The following is a 17,418-nucleotide window of genomic DNA, read 5'->3' as shown; positions in this document are numbered from 1 at the left end:
AAATTGATGGAAATGACGAAAACGTAAAGTTGGCCAAATCTTATTTTCTAAATAGGTTGGTTTGAAATATTTCCCTCATTTCAGCCAAATCACTCGTAGATTGCAAACTTTTCTAATACTAACTCTTGTATTTTAGTCACTACTGTGCACGTTCAAACTTCACGTTCAATATTCGCCAGTGATTTGTGGTGAAAAATGCTTTAAGCCGCATATTCCCTTCAATTTCGTCGTGTCTTCATTTTGTTCATTTTAAAAACGTGAATTGCGTGGCTGATAAATTGACAAATGAAATTCGGATGAACTGCGAGAATAACAATAACAACAAAGATAAACAAGTATAGAACAAAATGAACATAAACCATTTGGCTTAGCTAACAATGTTGTGGCACAATTTATGTTGTTTTGGTTATGTCCTTCAACATAATGTTATTATTATACACTTGAAGCTTTGTTTTTGAGAAGAAGAAAAAAAGATGTTGAAACTTCAAGTAATACGGTCTTATTTGAATCATTTCAACTAACAAATCGAGAGTATAAGTAGTGTGTTTGTGTGCATATTTTGCAATATCCATTGTTTAAAATCATTAATGTTGTGTACAAAACTGCCATTCCAATGGCAAATAGACGAATCGTTTTCTGGTTGCATTACTCTTTTATTCAAATGCTAAATTCCAAGATGTCGTTCACTTAATTGAATGAAATGGCAATCCATAAGAGATGCAAATACACTTAAACTGAAGTGGGTTTCAATGGCCAGAATCCTATTCTCCGTGTTTTGTTTCAAATTGAAATGAAATTTATGTGCTCCAACCGAAAAATGGTTTTCTATTTCCAAAAATACAAGTAAAATTGACTTCAGGAAAAGATTTTTGGATTTATATCAATCTGGCTGTCTGTTAGCAGCAAAAACTTTTCTCAAGTTTGATATTGCGGATTTCGGCTCTTGCGGGCGATCGACCAAAGAAGTAAAAGTCTTTTTTTAGAAGCTAATCTTTTTTGCAAACTCTCGATGTCGGTCATACTCATCACTTAGAGCCCATAACTTACTCATACCACCCGCAAATAAGTTAAGTGACTGTTGGCAAGACTTTATTATTGATGAGGTTGTAAATGTATATTTTATTGTCTGATTTTTACGGAGTACAGTCAGCATAAGTCATACATGATGTTTGATATCGATTACACACATAACATCAACGAAGTTCAATTTACTTTTGATTGAAATGAATTTGAAAATGTTTCATAAACGAGCTCATTTCTAGCAGCGCATGTGAAAGCCGTCTCTTTTACCTTATTTTACCAATGTTACTATGATATAAGCTCGCCTTTTTTCATTCATCGGTGATGCTCAACTGCGTATTGACGTTTCACCTAACTTGTAAAGCGAAACAAATTGAATGCGAAAACTTCATTTCGAAATGGAAAATTATTTTGCACAAAACAATACGATTCCGTTGGGAAATTAAACTGAAAACTGCCCGTTTGTACAGAAGCATATGTATCAGAAGGATGCTACGAAGATATACAATAAAAAAAGAACGCTGCTCTCTGAAGAGCTGAATTGTGGCTCTAAAAATTATTATTATTATTATTTGTTATACATCTGCGCTGTGAATGGGGCCATAGAGAAGTGCTCACTTTGTTGCTTTAATATTTTAAATTTTCCGTAAGTTACGTTTCCAATAGAGAAAATAATGCAACTACATAATACACAGCACTTCACCGTACACTGCACGGCGGATACATTCCATGCATATGTTGTCATAATGAACGCTTTTGTGCAGCATCGTTTTTCAAGTTTGTAAGATATTCTGCAGATTGCTTCACTCTCGAAAATTTCATTATTTCACAAAAGAAATTAACACAGAAATTACAGTGCTGAAAACTATGCACACACGAAACTTTCAGACTGAACACAGCGAACATATTTACATGGAATAAAAACAAGAGAGACACTAGACTATTCGCACAATTCATAACAATGACGAAAGTAAAATAAATGAAATGCTTGAAAATAAAGTCGACAACAAAAGTTGCTTAAGAGGCATGACTCTTGTCGGAATAAATCGGTGTACAAAATAGATACATGCTTAAACTCGTTTTGTTATACATGCAAAATGGAAAAAGTACTTTTTTCATTAAATGAGAATTATTTTTAGATAAACTTTAGATTTTTCCATGAATAGTTTGCATATAGATTTGTTTTCAACTTCACAAAATATATATCAAGTTGTTCTTTTCATGTCAGTTATACTTGTTTTCATACTGCTCATTCATCAAATTGTGTGTAGCGGTGATTCAATGATGTTGAATGGATTTGCAGGGAATTTCAGCTTGCTACAAAACATCCATGTGATAAATAAACTTTTTGTCAAAATGTCACCTGTATTAAAGATTGTTCCAAAAACTTTTAGTTTGAGTTGCATAGTTTAGTTAGTGGTTGGTGTGGAAAGCGCTTTAGAAATTTGGAAAAAAATCTACAAAATTTCCACTTATTACCGAAAAAATACTATGCGTATAAAACTTTATAAAAAGTTGATTTAAATTTATCTAACTGACAGACGAAAAAAAAAACTATTACATAGTCATGTCGGTGCTGGTCCTTTCTTCAAATAACGAATTTCTAGATAGTTTCTTTTTGAAAAACTTTGTTGACATGGCACACTGCACACTGATTTTAATCGCTTTGTATATTTTTTGGTTTAAAAGTAGTTTGATAAAATTGGAGAAAAAAGGTATAATGATAATTGTTCGGGCTGTGGGGATTTTCATCAAAATAAATTGCTACATCGAAAATGTGTTTTTGTGTAATAATAAATAAAAGATGTGTTTGTTTATTTTCAGGCGGAAATATGGAGCGTATTTATAGCGATATTACGTAAAAGTGTACGTAATTTACAGGCGTGCACCGATGTAGGATTAATTGAACACGTTTTAATGCGACTGCAACGTGCCGAAACTGTTGTTGCTGGTGAGTATGAAAATGTGTGCTTGATTTTTGTTGTCAAACGTCGTTATGCAATGATGTTTCTTTAAATGTTTGAAATGTTCATTTGTATTAATTTAAATGTAAAAGCTCATGCAATGCAATCTAAATGCATATTCGCCCAATCTCACATTGATTTAATAACACATTTAAAGGTTAATGCAATGTTTTGTGTAGCTCATTTCCAACTTAATGAATAATTGCGTATACTATACGTAACCGATGACAAATAATTCATTTGAGTCATAAAAACCGCTTCAATACCGCTTGGTGAAATCATGCTGAAAAATAAATCACGGGGTTGCAATTAAAATGACATTTCAAATGTGAATAGTTGATCTCATTAAAATTAGTACTCTCCGTAGTTGCACGTGTCTTTGTCTATATCAAAAAATGTGATAAATCTATTTTATGAAGCTATTTTAACGTGAAATAATGGAAACGAGAGCAAAACCTGTTCAAAAATTTGCTTACGCAGTAGCATTTGATGTGCATATTGCATTGAATTAACAATAAGCGTTTTCATAAAATGTGAAATACATAGAGTGAAAATTACCTTTTTGTAAAATTGTCAGAGAGAAATGGAGAACAAAACATGGATAGGTTGGTGCTTGAATATATCAAAAATACACACACACACACTCCCGCTCCCGCTCGCGCTTTGTCTGTCACAGGGAATTTTGTTTTCGTACAACCAGCCATTAGCCATTATTCGCAGCATCGCATTCTATAATATATCTATTCACATTTTTCGCAAATGATTTACAAATGAATCAGAGGAGCGGGCAATAATAATTTTTTCAAGCGAGTACCTGACTCTCATATGACACATCGAGTCGTTTGTTCTCACTGTGGAAATGCGCTTGATGAAAAAGTTCTTTCGGTTTCACCCTCTCTTGCTCCCATACAAACAACAACACTAATAGACCCAGTTTTTGCCACTGCGTCTGAATGCACCAAACACATTTATCTTCATTCTCCACTGTTTCATGCTTCATAGGAATATATATCTATGTGTTTTGTGAACTCATTACGTAGACTTTCGCATCCTCTTTTCCTGTTTTCCCATTTTCATCAAATACTTTTTGTTGTTTGTTTTCAACGTCACATGTCCGTACATAGTACACACATGGTTTCAAATGTAATTCTCCAAATGATTCTGTGTGACAAGTACATTCTCCCTTTGCGATCTTTAACTCTTTTTTTTCTCCCGCATATGCACTTTTTGAAAACATAGAATGAAACATATTTCTATAACTAGCGATGCGTTTATATACTTTGTATATATCCAGTCACAGTGCATTTCAAAATATAAAATGTTATTCTGCACCATTTGAAATGTGACAAAAATGCTACTGTTGCGAAGGAAAAGGCACCTTTATTCCGTTTCATTCATTTGCTTCACTTCAAAGAGAACAGTTATACCATTGCAAAAACAATGTTAAAAACACCATATTAAATTCATTTTCCCAAAATCATGAACCTCGTGTATGTATTCTCAGCAAATTTTGCTGTTCAATGGTGTCAGCCATTCGCACATTTCTGTGAAAAATGTTGGAATTTAAAATTTGTTCCAAATTAATTTTTAGTTGATTTCGAATTTATGTTTTATTCATTACAAACATGAATAAAAACTTTTGAAATGTTATCTGTAATTAATGCTTTTGGTCGCTGAGAAAAAAAATGCTTATGTTATTTTTATTTATATTCGACGTATTATCATGAATAAAATATTATACTTAAACACAAATATAAAACTGATTGACGAAAAAAAATTGACATAAAATGGTAATATGGCTGAGAGCTGAATGTATCGTTTTCATCAGTTAATTATAAAGTTATCATGGAATCGAAATCAAAATAATTAATTCTCGTTGATAGTATAAAAACCCGTCGAATGTTATTATTGTATTTATATTTTTCGGTATTTTCTCTAAAATGATATGAAATATTCATAATTAAAATATCAATTTACTGTTTCGGATAAATTCAATCGTTCATATCGATATTTTTTAACTATATACTTCAACTGCACGATAGACTATTTCGAAGCTTATATTTCGACTTAGAAAAGTAATGCATTGCATTCAATAAAATAACCATCTATAGAGAATGAGTCCAGCTGATTTGCAATTCTTAATGAAATTCACAGTTCCATCGCAGTTTTTCATCACAATTGAAGTGTTTGTTAGGAATGATATTTGAATAGTATGAATATTTTCCAGAGAGTTTTTTCCGTTCGTTATACATGTTGAGCTAGGTAAAGTTTCAAATGATGTTGCCATTGTTCGAGAAGGCATAAACGCGTAAAATTGATTTGTTCCATGTGAGATATGATGATTTTGCAGCACATTGCACTATTTCCCATCTTACCGTATACACATTTTAATTTTAAACTGAACATGTTTGAATATCCTGTGAATTTACTCGTTGTAAAACGGATAAATTTAACTCATCTCGAATAAAATCATACACTTCAATGCATAAAATTGCTGTTGGTATACATTTTTTTTGCATATCGAATGTGTATCATAAAAATGTCGTGAAAAAAATGCTTGAAAACGCAATTGTGAACAACTGATATAGTGTTTCGATGCATGCTTTCATATTATGTCGATGGATAAATTATTGGAAAAACACCTGAATACACCATTGTGTTCGCCAGCAGTCTTTGACGCCTCACATTTTTTACATTTTCAAATGCCATTATTAGAGTATCATATTGTAATGAATAGTTTATTGTTCCGATGATCTAAATACACCATCAGAAATGGTCCCAGAATGTGTGTGGCGGCAAGCACCAATCATTTTTCAGCTATTATTGGCTATAAGAATGCTATTAAAGTGTCTTTTATGGCCTATAGACGGCGTAATAATTTTGGTGCTCTTCTGACAGTTGCGATTTTTCGGCTGTTGAAGTGTGATAACGTGATATTTCATGTGCATGATACAAAATCCTGAAAAATTTAGACGACGACAAAAATGACATTGATCGAAATCGATTTTCACAAGGATGTTACTGCATAGGACGTGTGATATATACGAGAGATGCGAAATTTAATTTATCTCATACCGATATACATTTAAAATATACAAATTACAGTTGAACATGTGCAAAATATTCCTACTATCATCTAACTCGATCAGTATGTTACACATTTCCCTCCCTCTATCAATTTATTCGTAATACATCTCGAATTTTTGGAAAATTCTGATGAATTTTTTTGCCTTCGATGTTGTGTATACACATTTCTAATATCGGCAACATATTTCTTGCCTTCATTTTCGGTTTGCAAATCAATCTGCATGCGGCCGTGATTCGAACTTTTCTATAACGTAAAAATGGTGAAAGAAGAATGAAAGAGAAGAACAACTATAAATCTAGGAAATTTTATGTGACAACAACATCACTCAGTATTTCATTTCGATTCCGTTTATGTTGGCATGTGCGATTGCCGTTTTTTCTTCGATATCGCACATTCGAACAAAAGTTTTCCGAGACGACATGTTCCGCTATATGCCAGAGCACGTTTGCCCTTACATATTTCATTCATGGTGATACGACTAATGGAATAAATATGTGACGAAAGATGCCAACCATACGCATTCACTTCAAATTATGGAAAATAGATATATATATATTGTTGTTGCTGTTGTTGTTGAGATGAGACCCTAACATATCACATGAACAGAAAAAAAGTCGACGAAATAAAAATGATAGCATCTGAGACTGATGTGTACATATGAAATATATCAATAGACAGAAAGACGTAGGCTAAAAAAATTGATTCCCCCCAATGTGAACCTTCCGCATAGATGGGAAACATTTGAAGAACACAAATTTTTACCGGAAGCATCAATAATATATTGTGATTTTTATTTTCTTATTATAATTTTTATTTTTCATTTCTCTTGGTATAAACAAACGGATGTTCGCATATAATGCAAAGCAAGTGAATTAATTTTCATGCAAACGATTTCAATTGCATGACGCAAATCTCATTTTTCAATTACACTGAGTTTGTACTACCATGGAAACTGGATCTAAATTTAATATAAACCCAAAAAAAATGTAGACATGTGTAAAATATTCTCATTTGAATAACAAACTCTTCAAATAATTCGCATGCGAAAGTATTTTCATTACTTGTCTCTATGTAATCACTTGCCATATTCATCGTAATTTTGCTTTCGGTTGGGTGGAATTAAAGCATACATATAAATACTTTTAAAAACCGAGTAAGTAACCGAGTATTTTTTGTTGGTGTTCATTTAGATCGATGTGGTGTGTTTGCACCGAAATATTTATATTTCGGAAGTAAGTGGAAATCATCCCGGGCACATGCGGTTACGAACATTTACTTTAATTCGAAGCTTCCGTTTTTTATCATGTTTTAAAATAAGAATCATTATGTAATTGTATTGGTCAACGTGAGAATACACTGTACGACCGATTGGCGGAGGATTGTAGGCGTCATAAAAAAACTATACGATTAATGTATTTTTAATATGCACATGACCTTAATAGGTTCTATTAACTTACATCGATTAGCAAATATTTTATATTACAAAAATCAATTTATAAAACTATAAATAAAGTGAAATGAATGAACTTTTTTTGTTGCAGATTTACTGATTGAAATGTTGGGAGTGTTGGCAAGTTATAGCATAACAGTGAAAGAGCTTAAATTATTATTCGGCGCAATGAAAGCTATGAACGGGAAATGGGTGAGTTTGTTCGATTCATTTATCATAATCTGTCGATATTTGTGCTCGGTGCAGCGATAATTTTATTTTCAACCAAATTACCTTCACAGCCGCGTCATTCAGCCAAATTACTAAACGTTTTGCGTCAGATGCCTCATCGAAATGGACCAGATGTGTTTTTTAGTTTTCCTGGGCGCAAGGGATCGGTGAGTCACTGTTTTACTGTATTGTGAATTAAATAGAGAGCGATTTTTAAACAGACCCATTGCATTTTAATTCTATTTTTGATGTTGTTATTGCTGGAATCAACCATCCCATTTACAACGATTTCAAATGCTTTCACGGATTTTGCATAAATTGCAAGCAATAAATACTTCATATGCTAATTTTGAATGCACAGTCCATTTGCGATTTTTTGCATATTATTTATATTCACACTTAAAAAAATATATTAAAAAATATCGTGCCAACAACATGTATTTTATCGATCGTAAAAATGGAAAACTCCATATTTTTCATCGAATATCAAATAATAAAAAGGGCATGGTTACGTTCAATCAAAATATATATTGCACCTGATATTATTGTTAGTTCGATATCGCATTTTATTTATTGAATAGCACTACAGATTTTGATTGCTACTGAAATGTTATGCCATCCAGGTTGATATAATTTCTCAATGATAAATTCATCACAATGCATTACATATTGACTTTTCTGATTCAATCAGCTGATATCCTTAAAATGATTGATATTATTTGTAACAGATAACTTGACAAACAATTGTTTATTGCATTTCAATGGCGTAATCCGAACATCTGTAACTTTAGTCAAAATCGAAAAATAGTTGAATATATTCATATTGGCATTCCATTTATATTTCAAAAGTGTTCATTTTGACTTTTGAACTTAAATTCAATGCTACAAAGGTCGAGCTTCATGCAACTTGGTGCTTTGGTTTGAAAATTGATCCAAAATCCATTTGCTAAAAATGCCCATTTTGCCTTTTAATCAATCACTGGCAAAAGATCGGTATTTGATGTCCAATCAAAAGTTCAACAACAAGCATTGGGGAAAAAAATGCGCAAAAATACGTTAACTTTTTTTCTCCGTTTCATTTGCATTCATTTTTCTTTTCAGGGTGTTGTGTTGCCACCGCTAGCGAAATGGCCGTATGAAAATGGCTTTACGTTCACAACGTGGTTTCGACTGGACCCCATCAATTCCGTCAACATCGAACGAGAGAAACCGTATTTATACTGGTGAGAAAATGGAATGAATTGAAAGAGAATACAACGGAAAAACATTCCAATTGCATAGTGTGTTTTTTTCTGGTTTCGGGCATTTGATTGCATATATGTACATTTCAGTGTAAGATTGAAATTGTAAACCCCCTTTACAAAACGTGCTACTCATGAACAAAGAAGAAAAAAAAACCTACTAAATATTCCAAAGAGAAGATATCCAATCAACTTTCCATTCACTTGATTATGGAGTTTTTGTCATAAACTATATAGCGCCCAATCTGCGAAACGCGTTTATCGCGAACGAAAAAAAAATTCAATTTCATGACTTGCAAATGCCATTTGTAACTACTAGTGATTCTGATTATTGTAGGTCAAACGAGTCAAAGTTTGTCAAAAACCAATTTCCATTTGCATAAAAGTTGTGTTCTGTAGAAAATAACACTTCCTCGTTTTGTACCGAGAAAGAAAAAAACCATGGAAGCGATTTTTTAATTAAAAACTCTTGCTTACTCGTCGAAGCAAACAACTTTTACATCACACGAAATATTTTCTTTTTGACCATGTACAAAAATTTTGCTCGGGGATTTCAGGCAGCTGACTTGGTTTTGTATTTCAGTTACATTTTTCCTCACAGCACAAAAAAAAACACAGCAGAATTTACAGCTGTGTGGCAAAGTGGCCGTTGCGCCTTCACTCCGGTGAATTAAAAATAAATGACGAAGTGAAATGAAAACCGTTGCTCGCATTTGCACCACTTGCAATGCGAGTGGATATATGCAATCCGAAGAAAAAAACAACCGAAACAAAAAAAACTATGTAATTTTCATTTTCAACACCTCTAGCCCTGTTGTTCCAGTCTAACTTAATTTATTTGAAATTGCGTTGCATTTTTTTCAATGTTGTTTTTTTCTCATCCATCTATCTTTGGTCGCCGATTCCGTGCCACGTTTGTTTTTTTTCGTCTGTTGTTCAAACCAAAAAGTTTCAAAACATCCAAAGGCGTTGGATATACAGCCCACTTTGTTGGAAATTGTTTAGTATTGACGTCGATGAAAGTAAAAGGCAAAGGCTTTCAACACTGTGTTAAATACGAATTCCAGCCCAGAAAGGTAAAGTATCATATCGTTTTAACATTCACGCCACTGTGACACGTAATATCTTGAATGCATTTTAAGTGCGCTGTTTTGAATTTAATTCGAACGCACTGGCTTTGCCGCCCGAAATGACTTCCACTGTCAAACTAACGGAAGTAACAACTGGCAACCTTATTCAGATCGCTTCTCTTTTTTTCTTTTTCTTTTTTTAAATTGAAATCACCCTCACACTGTGAGTTTTCAATCTAAAAAATATGTCGCGATCCTGACAGTCAATTTGGCCTGTCTATTTGACTGGAATGAAATTGGAAATCTATTGCGCAAACAATCGTTTCCATGTGAGATTCGTCTATGAGATTGTTCAACAAATCGTGTACGAAATGCATTCTCGAAATTATGGGGATCACTTTTCTCATTCATTTTCTAACGTTACACCGTAGCATGTGCTAGTGTCATTAATCGTTTCTGTCTCTCTCTCTCTCTCTCTGTGTGTGTTTCTTTTTCTGCTTCTCTTTTGCTATCAACAGTGGTATATGATAGCCATTGTTTATATATACAATCGATGGACTAAAAGTGAAATAAAGTGCCTCGTTAATGGTCAATTAGCATCAAGTACGGAAATGGCGTGGTTCGTTTCGGCTAATGATGTAAGTATGATTATGCAATAAAATGATTCATTTCACATTCAACATCAAATAAACGAGTGCGTAATTACTGACGTAAAACTTGAGATTTAAACTACAAAGCAACAGACAATTGCGCCTTTCATATTATTAAAACCGCGCCTTTTTCTCTCATAACTTTCCTGCTTTGCACTTGATGAATAGCTCAACTGTTCTCTCGCCTTGAATATGTTAGTGTGTTCGGTAGCACTTACTATGGTGCACATTATGATCATTCAACTATAAACTTCAGGAGAATTCAGTTAGCCATCAAAAGGAATAGGATCTCTTTGCATTTTTACATCTGGATATTCAATTATATAGAAAGGATAAATGTAGATGAGCTTTTATTTTTATCAAAAGGAGTTGTTCCATTTTCAATATAATCATCAGTTTACTGTACTGAAACGACGCATAGTATCTTGACGTTGAATGTCAACTGCTTTTATGACTTCCGATACTGGAAGGACTATGGCTTGTGAAAAGAACAATTTACTTTAACTCTGTGCTTTTCATCATCAAAACAGGATTTTAAGTAAAGAGAATTGGTTGACTAATGTTAATAGTTTTTCTTCGTTATGAAATACAATCTTTTCCAATTATTAACATAAAACGTTGACAGGTTGTCATTTTTTTGCAACTCAAGTGATGTGATTCATAGATGGGAATAATTGAATATTTGTACTGACCATATAAATGTTGATAATTTTCAGCCATTTGATAAATGTTATATTGGTGCAACACCTGAATTGGATGAGGAACGTGTATTCTGCGGTCAAATGGCAGCAATTTATTTATTTAGCGAAGCGTTAACAACACAACAAATTTGCGCAATGCATCGACTAGGTCCCGGTTACAAGGTAATTAAAATATAAATACGCAATCAAACCGAGTTGCGTAGACGTACTGTTTTTTGACAATTCTTATCACAATTCAGCAACGCAAATATAATATTGGCGACGTTGGTGTTTTTTTTCATCATTGTAAAATTCTGTTTACAAAAATCAATTTGATAACGGCAATTAAATTCCATTTGAAAAGGATTTAATTGAATGCAATACATTTATTTCATATGAAAAAAACACAAATGACCAATCAATTTATAATTTGTAATTTAAACAACCAAAAAAAATTGTGTTTTTTTCCTCTTTTCTTTTTCTGTTGAAACGCACACACGAACATCTCATTATTTGCGCTGCACCAAACGAACTTATAAACAAATCAATGCAATAAAAAAAATAATATTCATATTTTCAACCAACCGAATAAAAATCAAAATATTGATGCACATCACAAAAAAAAAACTGAACAAATGAATAATAAAATCAAATATAAAAAAACACAATACAATAAAATGAACGTCATCAAAATTGACTATAAATACAAATTCGCACGCACAACGCACCAATAAAAATCGACACATAATGATGACGTTAACTGAACATTTAATAAAAAAAAAAATACCGCTAATAATACCCAAATACGCTAGTCCCAATTTCGATTCGACAACGAGTGCTACCTTAATTTACCGGACAATCATAAAAGGGTGAGTGTTGCAACAGCTTCTAGCGCTGAACCATTACCTTCAACCGCTTCATGTTCGACGTCTATAACTGGTGAGGTGATCGATAGTAGCACCGATTTATCATCGATTGCCGCACTTAATGCATTTTTGCCGAACATAGCTGCTATACCATTAACGGAGGCCAGTGTGGCACCTACTGCTACTACACCTAGTAGCCTTAATGCCAATAATTCTGCTATTGATGAACATTGTTTTGCATCCGTAAGCATGCTTTTTTTGTTTTTTTTTCTTTAATTTATGATTCTTTTCAGTTTATATTCTATTTTCGATCCATTCATTAATGCAATGTATTTTATTAATTTCGATTTGGCTTTTGTTTGAGTATTATTATTTTCGAATCGTATTTTACCTTAATTTTTATTGATTTGTTGTGCATTTTATTTGCATAATTCTCTCATTTATACCGATTGTATTATTACGTAGTAATCTTTTTGAAAATATTGTAGTATTGATTGCTGCTTTGATTCCCAAAAGTGTAGAGTTATTTCCTGAAAAGAGATTCATATTTGTTGCATCCTCTTACAGATTTTATAGAATGTTGTTAAAAAAATTGTTCTCTTCTTTAAAGTAAGAATTGCAATAAATCTTTAGTTGATTGATTTTATTTAGTTGAAGTTCGGTGATTCACGATAATTGCTTTCCGCATGAAGGGTAACATATGAAATATTTATTTTTAAGCGTATACGGGTAGAAAAGATGCATATTGCATTTTGTTCACATTGATAAATGATCGGTTCATTCTTTGGAGGAACGACGAAATGATTTAAATCGATCGAAAAAATGTAATTTTCTAGACCATTACACCACCAAAGGTATTCCCTGTTATGTACATATCAAAGCTTTGTATTTTCAGTACAAAACCTATACGAATCATAATTGGTATTTCTCATTCATGTACTAATAAATAGTATTTTTATCATAAAAATTATTTATTTCAAAACTTTACAATATTTCTGTTTGAAAGCATAAACCATGCGACATGACACTTCGTTTTTAACTCATTCAAAGTTTTTTTCCTTTATATTTTCGTAGTATCGTTGGTAAAAAACCATAGTATTATGATATTTCGAATAAATTTTAATTAATTGAATTGCATGTTACTGGGAATAATTTTTCCAATATTTTTTTTTGCACGTTTACACTTTTCACAAATGTTAAGTACATAGGTATCTTTGTGACCGATATTGAGGTATAAAAAAGGTTTTAATGTTCAAAAATATCAAAATAGGCTGAAAAAATGGCATAAAAACGTCGAAATTGATAGAATAAATTGATTTGCAGCATAATTGAAGCCGAAAATAAAATATGACATTTTAATATGCATCAAGTGCTTCGTCAGATGATTTCATTATCTTTTTTCTTTGTTTTTTTTTTGTGTCACTTTGTTTACGCTTACGTTGATGATGGTTAATACAAAAAATGTTCAGGTTCTTTATGACGGAAAGCTATCAAGCGCAATTGTATTTATGTACAATCCAGTAGCAACCGATGGCCAACTGTGTTTGCAGTCTGCTCCAAAAGGAAACGTTTCATATTTCGTGCATACGCCACATGCTTTGATGTTACAGGTAAGGTGTTTTGATTGATTGCTATTTTTTTAAGAAAACAAAAACTACCCTTGTTTGTCTTCTGCTCGAGATGGTTGCGTTCAGTCTTTAGCATTTTTTAGTCCGCCTTGTTTTTCACAGCGTATCTTCACTTAAATGTTCAAATTATAACTGAAAATGGTATCAGATTGCTGTACTTATGGGGCGCGTGATGATGACAAAAAAAAAAATGTGGAAGCACAATGGAGCGAAATACTCGTTTTTCATGTGTGCGTACACAATGTGGAGGTGTCAACCTTTGGTCGCTGTTCATAATGACAAAGTGTTTGATGTTGAATTACGTTTAATTAATTACGATCATTTATTATCGTCACGCACACACACACACATCCAAGAAAATGAGAAATGAGACAAAGTACCATTTTTATTCCAACACGTTTAGCACGTTGTTTAGATCTTGTTACACATGAATGGCAGAGTATTGGATGGACATTTTTCTATGGTATTGCGTTTACTTTGACAAGGAGTCAATATACAACATGTCCATCTGTGACACATTTTCTTCTGTTTTATTACACGTGCACGCTTGTTTTGGAGAGATGAGCATTCAGCATGGTACATAGTACTACTACTACTAACATTCAACGAACGATTATTATCTAAAGCAACGTAATCAATTTAAAATTGTTTTGTAAATGATTGCTTTCGAATTAGTCGAATTAAATCTGTTCAAAAACCGGTGCGATTTGTTCAAAACAGGATGTTTTAATGACGTTATTTTCATGGTTCCAGTCGAATGCTTTCAAATAGCCGATCTGGATGTTCCTCTCTATAATACCTATTTTCTCTGGCATACCAAAATTTAATCAGTAACAAAAATTCCTCAAATTCGGCAAATAAATTGATTTGAATAGAATCACAAGTTTCTCGAAATGAAAAATGTCCAAAAAATATCGAACGGAATATTTCAATAATTATTTCCGTGAACAATGAAAGTGTATCGGAGTCGATTTCAAATCTCTTCCAATCCAATCGAAATAAGTGAAATTGATTTTTCCAACGATAGTCTCATTTACTAGTATTACGTGCACATTTACATCATTCGATATGGTCGATAAACGTATTTACCCCAAATCCAACAATTCTATGTGTCCGTTAAACACATTTGACTTTACTATTTCAACATTTTATTTTATATATTTATTCGATTCGATGTGGACTCTTTTCTCTTGCGTTTATTTGTGTGTTGTGCTGGTGCTTGGACCATTGTTTGCCTTCAAACAGCTCGAAATTGTTCGATTTTTCTTATGTACCCACACCATAATGGGCCATGTGAACGAAGAGATATTTCATCTCCGTTTTTTCTTTCTATTTTACAGGACGTTAAGGCTATCGTAACACATTCAATTCATAGTACTTTAAATTCTATCGGGGGGATACAAGTCCTTTTTCCATTATTTTCACAACTGGATATGCCATACGATGGTTGTAGTGATATAAAACGAGATCCAGCATTATGGTAAATTGATATATAAAGCCAAAATAATTCTTTGTAATGGGATTTTCGCTTCAACTGATCCATTTATGTTTTTTATTTGTTTCAATGCCTTTTCTCATCATGGCTACACGCATATCTTTTGTCTTCATTTGATTGCGGCCACTGTATACGTCACACGGATATTATCATACCTGCATTATCTACCCTTGTTCTATCTCACGCTCTCTCTGTTGCCGTGCGATCCGTTTGCAACGATTCCAGCTCCAAATTACTAGGCTTTATATGTGAGTTAGTTGAAAGTTCACAAACCGTGCAGCAGCACATGATACAGGTAAATTATTTACAATAAAAAAATAAAAAGCGAAACAAATCAAATTGATTTGATTTGATATATATATTTGTGTTTGTATGTTTTGTTTCTTTCTTTATCATAATAGAATCGTGGATTCCTTGTTATATCGTTCATGTTACAAAGATCATCGCGTGAACACTTGACACTCGATGTACTTAGCTCGTTCTTAAGTTTAACAAAATATCTGGTGACCTGTCTGTCGGCGAACAGCGATTTGTTGCTAAAACAAGTAAGTAAACAATGTTGAATCAACAACAAATTTTAATTCGAAAACGAAAGAATCAAATGGGAGGGCAGTGAAATGGAAACATTGACATCCTCATTCAAGAATTGTTCACAAATTATTATTGAAATCATTGTGAAATTCACGCGTCGCGTGGAAATACAATATCAATTGTGTTTTGTACGTTGTTAATGGTATCTCTCACAACACCATTTCCCTAATCGTTTTATTCCGCTTTTTCAATTCGATGAAAGCATTGTTCAGACAATTGAAATTTGTTGATGTTGCTTTTAATTCGAAATGCGTCAATAAACAAGAACAAATACACCATGGATTTTTTTATGTTTACAATCTGCACGACTGTGAGTGCTACGAATTTTGATGCTCACGAGAGCCACATTGAATTTTACTTCGATTCCCATCACAATCAAATTGGCAAAAGTCTTTCACTTTTGAACAAGACGTACAGTGTTTTTATCAGCCTAACAATGGAATCCACGTTTCACGCTTTTCTCATGTGCCATTCCATTTTATAAATTTTATTTACCAAACACACAAAAGCGACCCGAATAGCGAATAGAACCAATCACAAAAACTTCCACGCGGACAATATTCAAATAAAACGTGGTGGCACATTTTCTTCACCATTTACTTTTTATGGAGTTAATCTCTTCACACAGTCGTTTGCAATACTTCTAACACATTTATTGAATCGACTGGATTTCAAAAGGAGCAAAATACTACATGAGAATTTATTTCAAAACTTTGTTTACATTTCGCTTTACTGTCACATGAATGTAGCAAAACAGTGTTTTTTGTGACACACAGTTACATAAGATGTCATAATCTAATCCCTAGCAACAATATTCGGGTTAAAGAGTTTCCATCTGATGCGAGAACAATATATTGCAGTTAACGACACACACACACACACACACATTTCAATTCATTTTCTTGCCTCATGTGTTACAATTCCACTGCGAATCTATTTATCTGCATCATTTTTCGTCGAGAATTATTTATGAGAATTTAAAACAAAATTCAATTTTGTCAATGCCCATTTGCAACCCATGAAAAGTTTTCGACGCGCAAATGAGCTACATATGCAAAATACAAAAAAATGAGAATGAAGTTTAGATAGAGGTACATTTATACATGTTCCATGTGTTACATTCGTCTCGACGTGTTAATATTTCCGTTTGTTTCTGTTTGGTGTTGAGTTTATGGTTGTTTTCAAATCTATCTTATATCTTATATATTTCTCTTCTATCTTTTATCTCTATTTATCTATATATATATTATTGAAATGTTATTTGTTCCTTTTCGAAACATTATGTGCACGAATATATTTGGTAATGGAAATTATGTTGGCAGTTAGTTTTTTTATTCTTTCTGTTATTTTCGATGGAAAAATATGAAAACGAGCAATTTTTCATATCAAGTGTATAGTTTTTTAATCATAAAATTCGATTTTAAAACAAATTCATATGTACAAATACACTTGATGGTGTTTTTTT

General features: G+C 32.7%; 1 protein-coding gene across 15 annotated transcripts in view; it reads left to right on the top strand.

Moving 5' to 3' along the window:
- Positions 1-17,418, top strand: part of LOC116344873 (neurobeachin) — a 143,171-nt gene that overhangs the window by 108,373 nt on the left and 17,380 nt on the right. For 10 of the 15 annotated variants that reach the window (XM_031773707.1, XM_031773697.1, XM_031773699.1 and 7 more), the window contains 12 exons: positions 2,845-2,971; positions 7,614-7,714; positions 7,804-7,899; positions 8,834-8,955; positions 9,923-10,049; positions 10,562-10,681; positions 11,410-11,556; positions 12,186-12,482; positions 13,709-13,849; positions 15,208-15,347; positions 15,588-15,657; positions 15,764-15,907. In XM_031773707.1, coding sequence (XP_031629567.1) covers positions 2,845-2,971; positions 7,614-7,714; positions 7,804-7,899; positions 8,834-8,955; positions 9,923-10,049; positions 10,562-10,681; positions 11,410-11,556; positions 12,186-12,482; positions 13,709-13,849; positions 15,208-15,347; positions 15,588-15,657; positions 15,764-15,907 — 1,632 coding nt within the window. The remainder of the gene's footprint in view (positions 1-2,844; positions 2,972-7,613; positions 7,715-7,803; positions 7,900-8,833; positions 8,956-9,922; positions 10,050-10,561; positions 10,682-11,409; positions 11,557-12,185; positions 12,483-13,708; positions 13,850-15,207; positions 15,348-15,587; positions 15,658-15,763; positions 15,908-17,418) is intronic. The other 5 variants (XM_031773702.1, XM_031773709.1, XM_031773701.1 and 2 more) reach the window with 1 other exon arrangement.

The sequence above is a fragment of the Contarinia nasturtii genome, unplaced genomic scaffold (genome assembly GCF_009176525.2).
Source record: "Contarinia nasturtii isolate CC-2019 unplaced genomic scaffold, AAFC_CNas_1.1 Cnas_scaffold_1182, whole genome shotgun sequence".
Classification (NCBI taxonomy): Eukaryota; Metazoa; Arthropoda; class Insecta; order Diptera; family Cecidomyiidae; genus Contarinia; species Contarinia nasturtii.
Note: the sequence above shows the minus strand (reverse complement) of the source record. Positions and strands in the feature narration are given on the sequence as shown.